Source organism: Nelumbo lutea, chromosome 1 (assembly GCF_056320005.1).
Source record: "Nelumbo lutea isolate HS-2025 chromosome 1, American lotus-T2T, whole genome shotgun sequence".
NCBI classification, from domain to species: Eukaryota; Viridiplantae; Streptophyta; class Magnoliopsida; order Proteales; family Nelumbonaceae; genus Nelumbo; species Nelumbo lutea.
Window position 1 is genome coordinate 72,527,132 of NC_142684.1, and position 12,122 is coordinate 72,539,253.

Genomic DNA, 12,122 nt, shown 5'->3' on the forward strand with positions numbered 1-12,122 from the left:
AAATATGAACCTGACTTCAACATGCATGTAAATATGCATGTTTTCATGCAAACATGCATGTATATATGTATATGTATCAATAATTTTGAGTTTTAAGGAAAAGATTTTTGGTGTAACACAAGTATAGCACTCCTAAAGCATCAACATATATAGTTAACCTTAATTGGCCAATTCTATGTTTAAGTAGTGATAGCATTTTTCTATAACAAAAAGAAGTAAAAAAATTAGTCTAACCTGAACCCAACCCAAGTTTAGGGTTGGGGGTTCAACAACTTGGGTTGGGTCAGGATTGACCTCAATCCGACCTAAACTAAGTGGACTTGCACCCCTACTACCAGCCAAGCTCAAGCAAGCACCGGCACAAAACTATAGCACTAAGGGCCCGTTTAGGAGGGCTGAATCATTGGTTCAGTGTTTTCATTGAGCTGCTTTGGCGGAGCCGCTAAGGGCTGTTTTATCGGACTGAATCTTTGATTAAGCTGCTTTAGAGAAGCCACTAAAAGAAACTTTAGCGGAAAGCCATATTTTGGACTATAACATAGCTATTCTGGATTTTATGGGTTTCTTACCAAACATTGCTTATACACTATCCAAGCGGGGCCCACCTTGTAAAGCTAGAAGCTACTATATCAAAGCCCTTCCAAACAGACACTAAAGGAAGCTTCAATGGAAAGCCTTTTTTTTTGTTGAAAGAAAGCTGATTTGGGCTTTCCAGGTATTTCACCAAACAATGCTTATAGGCTGTCCAGGTGGGCCCACCTTGCAAAGCCAAATGCCACTATGTGAAAGCCCTCCAAAAATGGGCACTAAACCATCAGCTTGCTCAAACTCATCACTTTGAATAAAACGTCTGCAAACAAGGGCCGTGATATTCCTAGCCTAGCCTGCCTGCAAATTTCAAGCCCTGGGCTTAGATTCTGTCTTAGCCCAACCTGGCCCAAGCCTGCATGATATAAGAGATAGAGAGCGATTCACTCAGGTGCCCAACCCAGGTCCTCGTGGGCCAAGGCTTACAAGAAGCCACTTATACCAGGACCACCACCACCCCATGATCATGCCTACTGTATAGAGCATCAAATAATAGAAGTTATAACTACTAAGAAGCACAAGTTACTCTCTTTCCTCTGGCCCTAATGATTGCATGTTTAGTTGTTTACCCCTGGTGATATCTCTTCTGCCTTGTTCTTTTTGCCTTATTTAGATTCCTCATCAACCCCAAATTCCTATTCCCAGGAAATCACCTCCCTAGTCGCCTCATTCAGCAGCATCTTCAACTTCAAATACCAATTCCTCTCTCCTAACTTCACCAATGCTCTGTCTCCTTTTCAGCAGATCCATCCATTGGCCTTATTAGTAAAAAGATTTTATTAAATAGTGATAGAAAGGGTCCTCAATTCAACAGCATTGAAATGAAGAAAAATACAAGAACAGTTTAAAGGTGACCAAATCAAAGAAAAACAGATGTAAAAAGATAACAACAGATCATCAAGTACCAAGATATTCCATGTATGACCTCAGTGCTCCCCATTCTAGGGCATTTATGTGAAGTGATGAGAGATCCATCATATGAATAGCTGAACCTTGCAAGAAGGTTGGGCGAATTTTCAAAAAATTCTCTCTCCCACATGGGAATCACATTCCCTATTTTAGAAAACCGCATTTTCAAAGATCAATCTTGAACCCAAACCAGACCAAATCTGAAACCAAAAGGTAGTGGAGGGATATACCTGATCCAAAGTAACAATAACCTCAATGAAGGTGTTCACGCCCAAGGAAAGATCCAAAGACTACTTCCACCGAAAATGACACGGTGCAGGATGAAGCAGAATCAGCAGGATGGCTCTTCAGCAAGAATCTGATGGAGGGCTAGTGAGCACGACTTCTGATTACCTTTTCTACCAAAAGGTAATATCAAGAACACTTCTTGATCACTCCCACAGGTGGAGATTGAACTGGTATGGCGGCAAGAGTAGGAGAGAATGATACAGTGCAGTCTAACTGTGTTGTTTCTCTCTGAGTTCAGCAGTCAGATTGGTTTTTGTTGTGTACTGAGGGTTTGCCCTGCTCTCCTATTTATATCCTTAAAGAGAAGTTCTCCTAATCCCATTAGGAGTTTCCTAATCCAAATCTTGTATTTGGATCTGGACTTTCTTTAAGAGATAAGGATAATCCCTTATCTTATCTACAGATAAAGATCAGTCCTCCTAATCTAATTAGGAGTCTCCCAATCCAAATCTCTATTTGGATCTGGACTCTCTAAGTGGATAGGGACAATCCCTTATCCTATCTGCTGATCTAAATCCCAAAACCACCCTCCTTTATATAATTTCATTAAGCCAGTTTGAATTGGGATTTAGGCCCATTAAGTCCATTTGCTCACTTACCCTCCAAATTGTTGCCCAGTTGGATATCCTTATATGGCATGGGACCCAAACATTGATCTATACATCAACCACATGGGTTCAGCCCAGCCTCTGTTACAAGGCCTGGCCAAATTCACTGTAGGAGACAGTGAACCCCTAAATCCATCACCATGGGCTCTTAATGGACCCAACATTTCAATAAATGGTCCTTGGGTCAAGCCACCTTATAAAAACCCAAGGAATGTGGGCAGATGCAAGATTAGCCCATCAGGTATTACCCTCAATGGTCTTACACTTAACCTCTCAGCCCATAATGATCAAACATTGCCCGACAAGAGAGGACCTCTCCCTCGGCTACAAGGTACATTATTGCACTCTCTACTCACATGGATCCTGGGAATTTAAATATTTTTGCAAACATTTTGAAACCATAATATATATATGTATATCTCTATATAAATATATTTTGCAAAACAAATTTCAATGGTTAAAATCGACTGTCGATAGTTTTGGTTTCCATCAAAAAGAGTGCATCCCCGATTATTCACTTTGTCTGACAAAGGGGCTGATGTTGTCACTATGATCACCCATTCAGATGAATTCTCGGACTGTCCCAACATACCCAAATTTTGACCCCCTCTAAGGATTTCACTAATTGGCATATCAAAGATAGTCCAATCCAACACCTAGTGAAGTATCATAATCGAGTCTAGGGGTCACGTGTAATATTCTAGTTTTGTCCATCTATCTCCAAGGTCCAGAGCAATACTGGAATTCTGGTCCGGTTCAGGGTTTCAAGAAAACCCACACTACATGCACCTCAGGTCTCACCCTGACAGCTGAGACAAGTCACCCCAACCAACTTGGCGACACATTAGTGTCAGCCTTGGTAGGATAAATCTCCCCAGATCTATCCAATGGCTGTGAAGATTGTAAACTAACACGAGTCTCATATATGTCCAGTTTAAGGGTATTACACAGAAACACACCATGATAACATGAATCAAGTATGTACTTTATTCATTTACATTAAATGTCATAATGTACATCATTCTGATTGGATCTAAGGGCATACACTGTCTAACATTATGTGGGCCCCCATCCTTTCCAAAGGGTCTTCAATGTTGTTGGCTGCTCTGGGAACCCATGTAACAAGCAATTTAAATGAGTCACCAAATTCATTGCTTCCCTTACCATGTACCATAGAGATCATTGCCCCTCTACTCTCAAGGACAACCACCCAGCTACCACCTAATTGTCCCCTTCTGTGATTATATCTGTCCATCCTGCTGAAGATGCCAATTTGGGTCCTTGCAAAAGAGCCATCACCCCAGATCTCAATAAAATGTCTTTACCCGCTAGTCCACAGTAAATCATTATGAGATTTCCAGCTTCATTTCTTACCACCCCTCCAATCCTTGACAGCCCAATTCCCCCTCATTTCCACCCTGATACAAAGCTTGACAGCAAGTTTAACTTTGAAGACCATAATCAGATACAATAATGAGTAAAACTCATCAGCATATTACCATTTCCAAACAAAAAAAAAAGTATTGATTTTGTATTAATTTATTATAGAGAGCAAAATACACCAACCCATGTACAATGAGAGCTTGTAAATCAGGAATACACAAAACAAAGCAAAGTCATCCAACAAAATCCAACTTGCAAAAAAAGATGAGCTGGACACCCTGAAATTTTCTTTGTACACCCAGCCAAGAACAAAACAAACCTATTAGATTACTTCTGACTTCCACCAAGGCAGAAAATTTGTTGTCAAAAATACAATTGTTCCTTTCCTTCCATAGTGTCCAGATGATGGCAGCCAGGAAAGTATTCCATAACAATTTGCCCCTTCTATTCAAACCTTTAATAGTTAATCCTTGCAGCAGCTGAAGTAATGATTCTGGCAAGCAGAAGTCAATCCCAAAGCAGGGCAAAGCCATAATTCATAGCTAACGAGAAAAGCTACAATGCATGAAAAGATAATTTGGTGACTCTGGGGCTTCATTTGCAAGGAGCAAAGAGAATTAGGAAGAGGCATTCCTCTTCTTAGCAGCTGATCTGTACTCTGTAGTTAGGCATCTATTGTGGACTGCAGTCCATACCAGGAAAGCTATTTTAGAAGGCACATGAGGGCACCAGATTCTAGCTCAGAGGAAAGCATTATCCTGTCTGAGGGAGAGAGAGCCATAGAAGGACTGAACTGAGAAATTGCCTGATTCTCCCAAGATCAAACCCTTTCATCTTCCAGCTGGGGGTTAGGATTTATGCCCTGGATAAGGTTTAATAGATCAGCCAACAGGCCAACTTCACAGTCATTGAGATTTCTCCTAAAGGTAGGGCCCCAACTTACCCTGTCATTCACCTGATCAAAGCACTCTTCCACCACAGTTTCCCTGTTTTGGGCTATATCAAAGAGTGAGGAGAATCTTTCTTTTAACGTAAGGATTTCCAGGAATGAAGATTCAATAATGATAAATAAAAATGGAATAGATGATAAATAATTGACAAGAATAACTGGAATACCAAAAGATAAAAAGATAAGAACCTGGAGAAGAGCAAGTGCGTTGCAAACTCGATTTGATGCAACTGGAGTAAGGGTTGGTGGTGACAAAACAGGATATATGGACACTATCTCCTGCACATGTTAACAAGGTCATTTTCAAAGATAAGTTTTCAAGGATTTTCTGGTCCTTAACATGGTCTTGAAGCAGCATAAGAGCTAGAATTCCATGTCATTGCTTTGAAATCAAAGATGACCATTAGAACAGCTAAATGTTTTCTTAATGATAGTAGGTTTAAAATATAAGAAGAATGTTTTCAATCTTATTTTGGGAATTGGGACTGCTAAGCAAATGATAATTGTTAGAGAGGAGGAAACAAAAAAAAAAAAAAGACTTGATGCTTTTCTTTCCTCTCATGATCTCACCAAAGAATATAGAAAAGCTTACTAATCACAAATCAGGGGTAAAGTTGCAAAGCAGTCCAAAGACAAAAATTACCAAATAATGTCACTTTCAGAATTACCAGAGGACCTACTAGAGACAAATTTTGGGCAGAGAAAAATTTACAAAAATACTTCTATTAGATCTCCTTATTTGGTAAGAAACTTGAAAAAATATATTAATAACTTTCAGAAAAATAAAAAATATTCTATTCAAAGTGACTGATAAGTGGCTCCAAAAGATTTTGCTTCAGCTCGACAACTAACAAAACATTGTCCACAATTCCACATAATAGAAACCATCTATATCACAACCAGAATTAGTGAAAGCATAAAGGCCTACCTGTAAGAGTGCAGCTATAGTACCAAAAGAGTTCCACAATAATGGAGCCAAATCTTGAAATATTTCCCTTTTCTAAAAATTGAAAAAGATAATCAGTTACTATCAACAAAGATAACAAGAAAAAGGAGAAAAAATGCATTGATAATTATTCTACATAAATAGTAAAGACTCAAAACACTTATGATGGCACTATAAGCATTAAAAAACAATGATGGAAAAACAGTGCCATAAACTTTAAGATATTAAAAACAAAAGGACAAGCTTTAAACAAGAGATTGTGCAGATTCATAAGCTACAGTAATTTCTTCTTTGTAGCATTTGCCATTTTGTGATTAAGACATATCATGTATCTTATGGCACCATACCACTAGAACTGTTCAACATTAATAAATTCCACATTTTATTTGATTCCTAACTTATACAATGAAGCATTTGCTTCATGCACCTGGTTCAAAATATTTCTAGCATAAAAAATAATAAAAGAAGAAAGAATAAGAATAAGAAGTATTTAATTTTAATGTCTGAACTTTCAATCCCATATACCAATCTGGTCTTTGCTGTTAAAACATGACACATCGTCACATTGCTCTGTATGATAGCACCATATGTATTTTATTCCAAGATAACAAATTTCTTAAAATTGGTCATATGAACATGTACACAAGATGCCTGCCTGATACTCATATAAGGTTGGATCTGATTTATCATAACAAAATAACAGGTTTGTTTCTTATCAAGTACTAAAACCTAATTTGATAATCCTATACAGTTCTATATACCACTTAAAATACAGATCTTAGATTGAAAAAAGCTACCATTGCTCTTTTCATTTTTTCATGCACGCAACATTAATGTTATGAGACTCACTATGGCTTATCAATTACGGCCCCTTCCTCTTAACATTTGTCAGAATATGTCCATACAAAACAATAATTTCACGCATTTCGTCCCATTGAATGAAAAAAATCAACAAGAAAACAATTATTTGCCAACCGTTTTAGCATGAATAATGTCATTGTCTGTCTCAATGACTATAGGCATCCATCATTAAGGTCCCTGTAATAATTAATAGAGAGGACAATCTCTACTACCCAAAAATAAATAAATAAATAAATAAAATTCTCTACAATCTCAATGTCAATATGCATCTGCTAGTTACTTGCCAACTCCACCCCCCCTGGTTCAATTTTTCTCTTGTGATTCAAGGTCTACTGTGATACTAATATAGAGGACAGTCTTTTTGTGATTCAAAAGCCCCCAAGACACAAGCATTGTTCTTATTGAATAGAAACCGTTACATATTTACTGTTTTTTTCTAAACCTTGCAATCAGTTAATTATCAATTTTAGCAATCTAATGCTTTTCTATGGGTATAGAACCCAAAGAAACAGAAAAATCATCCCAACTAATCATTATCCATAAAAAGAAAAAAAAATAAGCATATGCTGAGCCATTCGATCATCATAAAATTCGAAATTAAATCCCATACATGATGATTAAAAAAACTATAAAGCAAAGCAATACAAAAATGAAAACTGCTCCTTTTTCTTCCATAATCAAAACAGAAAAGATCAACGGACGGAAAATCAACAAAACCAATAAAGTTGGCATGCCTTTGAGAGATCAAGGAGTGCATTTTCTCTGAGATCAGGGTTGCTGAGCTCGAGTACCAACTGTTCGGCCGAGACCATTCTACGGTCTTTGCTGGCCTGAACAGCGTTGGCGTTAGCAGAAGAAGCGGTTGGACCACCAAAAGGAGGATTGAGCGAGAGCGATTGAGGCAGATTCGCCATCATCGGACGTGTAACGTGTCTGACACTCGTGTTTCTTCTCAGAGGAGAAGAAAGAAAGAAGAGCTAACGACAGCTCTTTTTATTCTCTTCATTTTTTCATTTTTTATGAAGAGAAATAAAAGACTACGATGTGGATTGTGGAGTTAGTTAAAAAAGGGTGCCGAGAGCTCTCTGTCCTTCGCTTCGCTGCTTCTCCAATCTCCAGCCCAGGTTGATGGATTATTTTCCGAGGCAAGGCGGGGTGGGGAGTAGGGAGTAATTAAGGCTATGTTTGGTTTAAATTTTGCTCCAAAGAGTTGCTATAATGAGTTTTAAGGGGAAAAAAGTTTCTTAATTACACATTTTAACTTCAAAGAAATCACTAATTAGTAATTATCGAAAGAGCTTCATGTTTATACTTTAGACCATCATGTGGATGATCCAATCCATTTATTTCTCTCCTTCCCCTTTTATTCATCTTTCTCTCTTTCTTTCTTTCTGTCTGTTTTGAGGAAAGAAAATCATCAATCTGATATACATCTGTTCATGGGCTGGACCAGGCCGCCAGTCTTTGCCTCTCTATTAACATACACCTAAGCTCGAGCCCAGCCATCGTATAAAGTCTGTAGCCCGGCTTAGAAATGGGCAAGGAGATTAAACAACCTTAAAACCCAACAATATCAAAGAAAATAAATATATTATATTTTTTATTATATAAAACATTGTCAGGTTAGACTCATGTTCAAATCGATTTTTTTTTCTTTGAGAAAGTCCAAGCCTGACCCGTAAAAAATTTGTCCTTGTGTTTTGGGCCTGAACCTGAGCCAGCAGACCTAAAATTATGTTCAAACCCGACAAAAAACCAGGCAGGCCGGTTGAATCATCTGGCCCATGAACAAGTCTATTCCAATGTAATGTGGATTGTGGAAAAGCTACTCTTCTACGGGTTTAATCCCCTTGGACCATATATTCATTAGCAGAAATGGGTGAAAAGTGAAAATTGAAAACCTTTCACTTGGTGAGAATAAGCTATTCTTTTCTGGTTTATGTGAATTGGATGATAGAATAGAAAGCTCTATACTTGACCTGATTGAAGAATCTTTTTCTTAACTTTAAAATTTTAATCAACATTGGCATTTAATTTCCTTGGAAAAAAAAAAGAGGGACAGGGTGAAATGGCCCACTAGAGGCCATGACACATTGAGGTAGTCCTGAATTGAGAGGCATTGGACCCATTGTAGGTTTCATCTTTCATGCCTGTTTGGCCTAGAACTGTGCTCAATGTCAACCATGATTATGACCAAGGGGCCAAACTTAAATGATAATAGAATCCCTCATTGGCTTAAAAAAAGAAATGAAAAAAAAATCCCTCCTTCACCCTATGTATCTTGCAGAGTGGAAAGATTTTTACTGGAATTGTCTCTGAGTTTTAATAATAAATTAAAAGACTAAATTGTAGGGAGTAGCTATCGGAGACATATATATTGTTGTCAGGTGAAAATAATCCATAAATGAATAAATAGAGCTCTGTCATGTTTCTTGGATAGAAAATAATTAAAAAGTTCAGACCAGAAAGAAAACCTATAAACAAAAAAAAACTACAAAACAAAGAAGAATAAGGAAAAGGAAGAAGAGATGAACGGTGAGCTCAAGAACGTCAAGGTATGGATATCATTTTGCAGCCCTATCCGTCATAATAGATTTCTTGATGTTTCCATCATCTTCCCATCCCATGCAAGTAATCAGTTGCAATCAAGGATCAAAGTATTGGTATCGAGTATCGTATGAATAAGGTATAAACACATGAGAAATGCACAATTTAATAGGTTATATGAAGAGAAATATTACAATCAACAGTGTTGGGGCTCTAGAATATTTATACATCATTTAATAACTTTCAATTTATTTCAATTTTTATTAATTTTTGGGAAATTTTATTAATTTAGTATTTTTACAAATAATAACTCTTTTTTAAATAATAAATATGCTTTTCATTTTTAACGTATAACCATGGTTCAAAGTATCGATACACCTTTGTGTATTGGCAAAGATGTATTGGCACTTTGAACGGTAATCCCCCTATTTTTTTTTATATTTTTTAATTTTAGTTTTAAATTATTTAAAAAAGTGGGTTCCCAAAAACAATTGGTGTATTAGGGACCAAAAGATACGATATGATATGCCCAATATTGGGAATACTGTATCAAAATTTTGATCCTTGTGTATAATTATGTGTAAAATAAAATAAATAAATCATTTAAGGTAGATAAAATATATTTACTTTTATAATATTTAGTTTTTATTAATTTTTTAAATTAAATCTTAAATTATTTATTTCAGTTTTTATAATTATGTTTTTTAACTTTTATTAAAGATGAAAAAACAATCCAAAACTATGCATGGATATGCTTTTGTATTAGTGCGTATCGAACCGCAACCACCTATACACTTCCCATTTATGGAAGGAAGATATTCCCAAGGTTTAAAGTATTAATAAGATACTCCCAATATGGAAGCATATTGTGTCAATACACATGATTCATAGGATACATTCCTAGTCATGGTGTATCCCATATTCATGACCATAGATAAAGATACGATATGCCCCGTATCAGGAGTATTGTATTGATACTTTAAATCTTGGTTATTGCAATATGTGCTAAATATGGTGGCCATATCCAATTAAATCAACCATGGTGGTCACATATCAGATTAACGTTGTTTTGATACCATTGTCATTTGTTTTAAGTTGGTAAATACAAATTTTATGAGTATATATTTTTTATACCATTAATGCTTCAAGTTATGAATACAATATTGGGCACCATTGTCTATATTTTTTTATGAAAGTGATTATCTAATGTGATGTGACAAAACAAATTCTCAAAAATTTGTATTGACCAACACAAAATGTTTGCAAATAGAAGTGACAGTGGTACCAAACACAACCTAAATCAGACGTAGTGTGCCTAATCAAATTAAATCAACCGTGGTGGTGTGCCCATATCAAATTAGATCAAATGTGGCGTGGGTGGCATCTTTATCCTTTAGTGGTTGTGGATTTCCAATTCCATGGTTAAGCATCAGATCCCCCACTTTCTAACTTTATAGGTTGTTTTATTTGACCACAAAATCATTAGAATCTTCAACAATAAAAATCATGCTATATTCCTTTTCTACAATTTTATTTGATCCTTATTCATTGCAAATTTTGCATTTTTTTTTGAGAATTATAACATAATAGCTTTTCTATTAATTTTGCAATGGCCCTTACTATTTTAGAAGGAATTTTATCAGTTCTAGGGACACAAGACCACCACTAGTTGCGGTCGAAGGCCCAAGCAACTTACTAGATGGCAGATGTTCAAATGATCAGAACCAACTACCACAGATGGTCACTTATCGAGAATTACTATAGATGGGTGCAATGATTCTACCAAAAAATCAAATCCAGATTTGCTTCCAATGTGGATGGGTGTAAGAGTCTCAATTGGACCGGTTTTGGGTTGGACAATGTCCAAATCAAAATCAATTTGGACCGATTGAACAGAGCAATAAGACATTAAATTGGACCAGCCCAATCTTAATGGTCCAAAGCATTTATTGGATTGGATTGGACCTGGTTCATCCGTAATGGATTTTTATTGGATCGGGTCAGATTGAACTAATATCTGGTCCATAGATAGAATATAAAAATATAGGTGTTAATGGACCAGGTTTGGATTGGAACATATCTAAATTAAAACCAATTTGAACAGATTGGAGGGTCCAGACATTAAATTGAATTGGTCCAAAATGGACCAAAGAATTCATTGGATTGAATTAAACCTGGTCCATTTGTAATGGACTCATATTGGACCAAACCCAATCCAACTGATTCTTGAAGATCATTGAAATCAGAAACACTAAGGGCCGGTTTCATGGAATCATACTGATGAGGGCAGATTTGGCTCTCCAGTAGAATTGTGACACTTGGCACGAGCCAACTAAGTATGGCCTCCAGGCAGCTCGCCATAAGCAGCTTGCCACAGGCAGCTTGCCATGGGCAGCTTGCCATAGTTAGCTTTTCCATAGGCAACTCGCCACAAACAACTCGCCACAGGCAGCTTGCCACAGGCATAGGCAGCTCACCACAGGCAGCTCGCCATAGGCAGCTTGCCATAGGCATCTCGCCATAGGCAACTCGCCATAGGTAACTCGCCACAGGCAACTACCAGGGCTTGCCACAGGCAGCTCGCCATAAGCAGCTCGCCCTAGGTAGCTCGTCACTTTTTAGAGAAGCTCGGTACAGGAGTAGTTTGGCGTATCGCAGGAAGATCTCATGCCTGATGACCTGGCCCAGACACTGACCCGCCGACTGACACGGGCGCCGACCTGACAACCTGGCCCAGACACCGACCCGCCGACTAACGCAGGCGCCGCCTTGACAACTTGGCCTAGGCGCCGACCTGGCAGCCTAACACAAGCGCCAGCCTGACGACCTCGAGGAGTTCACCACCGTACCCTGGTTCTGACGGGATGTGACGAGTCTTACCATTTGGAAGCTTTTCACCCACCTAACCCGCGAGGACTCTGGTATATAAAGACCTCACCCCCAAAGGGGAGGGCATGATGAAAAAAGGGAAGTAACCCCTGCTCTCTAGCTCTCTCGTTTCTCCAATATTATCTTCAAAGCTCTCTACAATCAGAGTGCTAAC

The 12,122-nt window shown here is 37.7% G+C and overlaps 1 protein-coding gene and 1 long non-coding RNA gene across 3 annotated transcripts in view; both read right to left on the minus strand.

The window, feature by feature from the left end:
- The window catches only part of LOC148875291 (uncharacterized), a 43,813-nt gene extending 35,884 nt beyond the window's left edge, over positions 1 to 7,929 (minus strand). The window contains exons 1-3 of one of the 2 annotated variants that reach the window (XM_088964423.1): positions 7,267 to 7,929; positions 5,654 to 5,725; positions 4,915 to 5,004 (exon numbers count right to left, since the gene is read on the minus strand). In XM_088964423.1, the coding sequence (XP_088820549.1) occupies positions 4,915 to 5,004; positions 5,654 to 5,725; positions 7,267 to 7,449 (345 nt within the window). In that variant the 5' untranslated portion in view covers positions 7,450 to 7,929. The remainder of the gene's footprint in view (positions 1 to 4,914; positions 5,005 to 5,653; positions 5,726 to 7,266) is intronic. The other variant, XM_088964424.1, reaches the window with a different exon arrangement.
- LOC148875292 (uncharacterized) lies at positions 3,895 to 4,855 on the minus strand. The gene is made up of 2 exons (XR_016104966.1): positions 4,720 to 4,855; positions 3,895 to 4,638 (listed from the first exon to the last, which is right to left on the minus strand). It is a non-coding gene; the product is annotated as an uncharacterized LOC148875292 (long non-coding RNA).
- Positions 7,930 to 12,122: the final 4,193 nt, after the last annotated feature.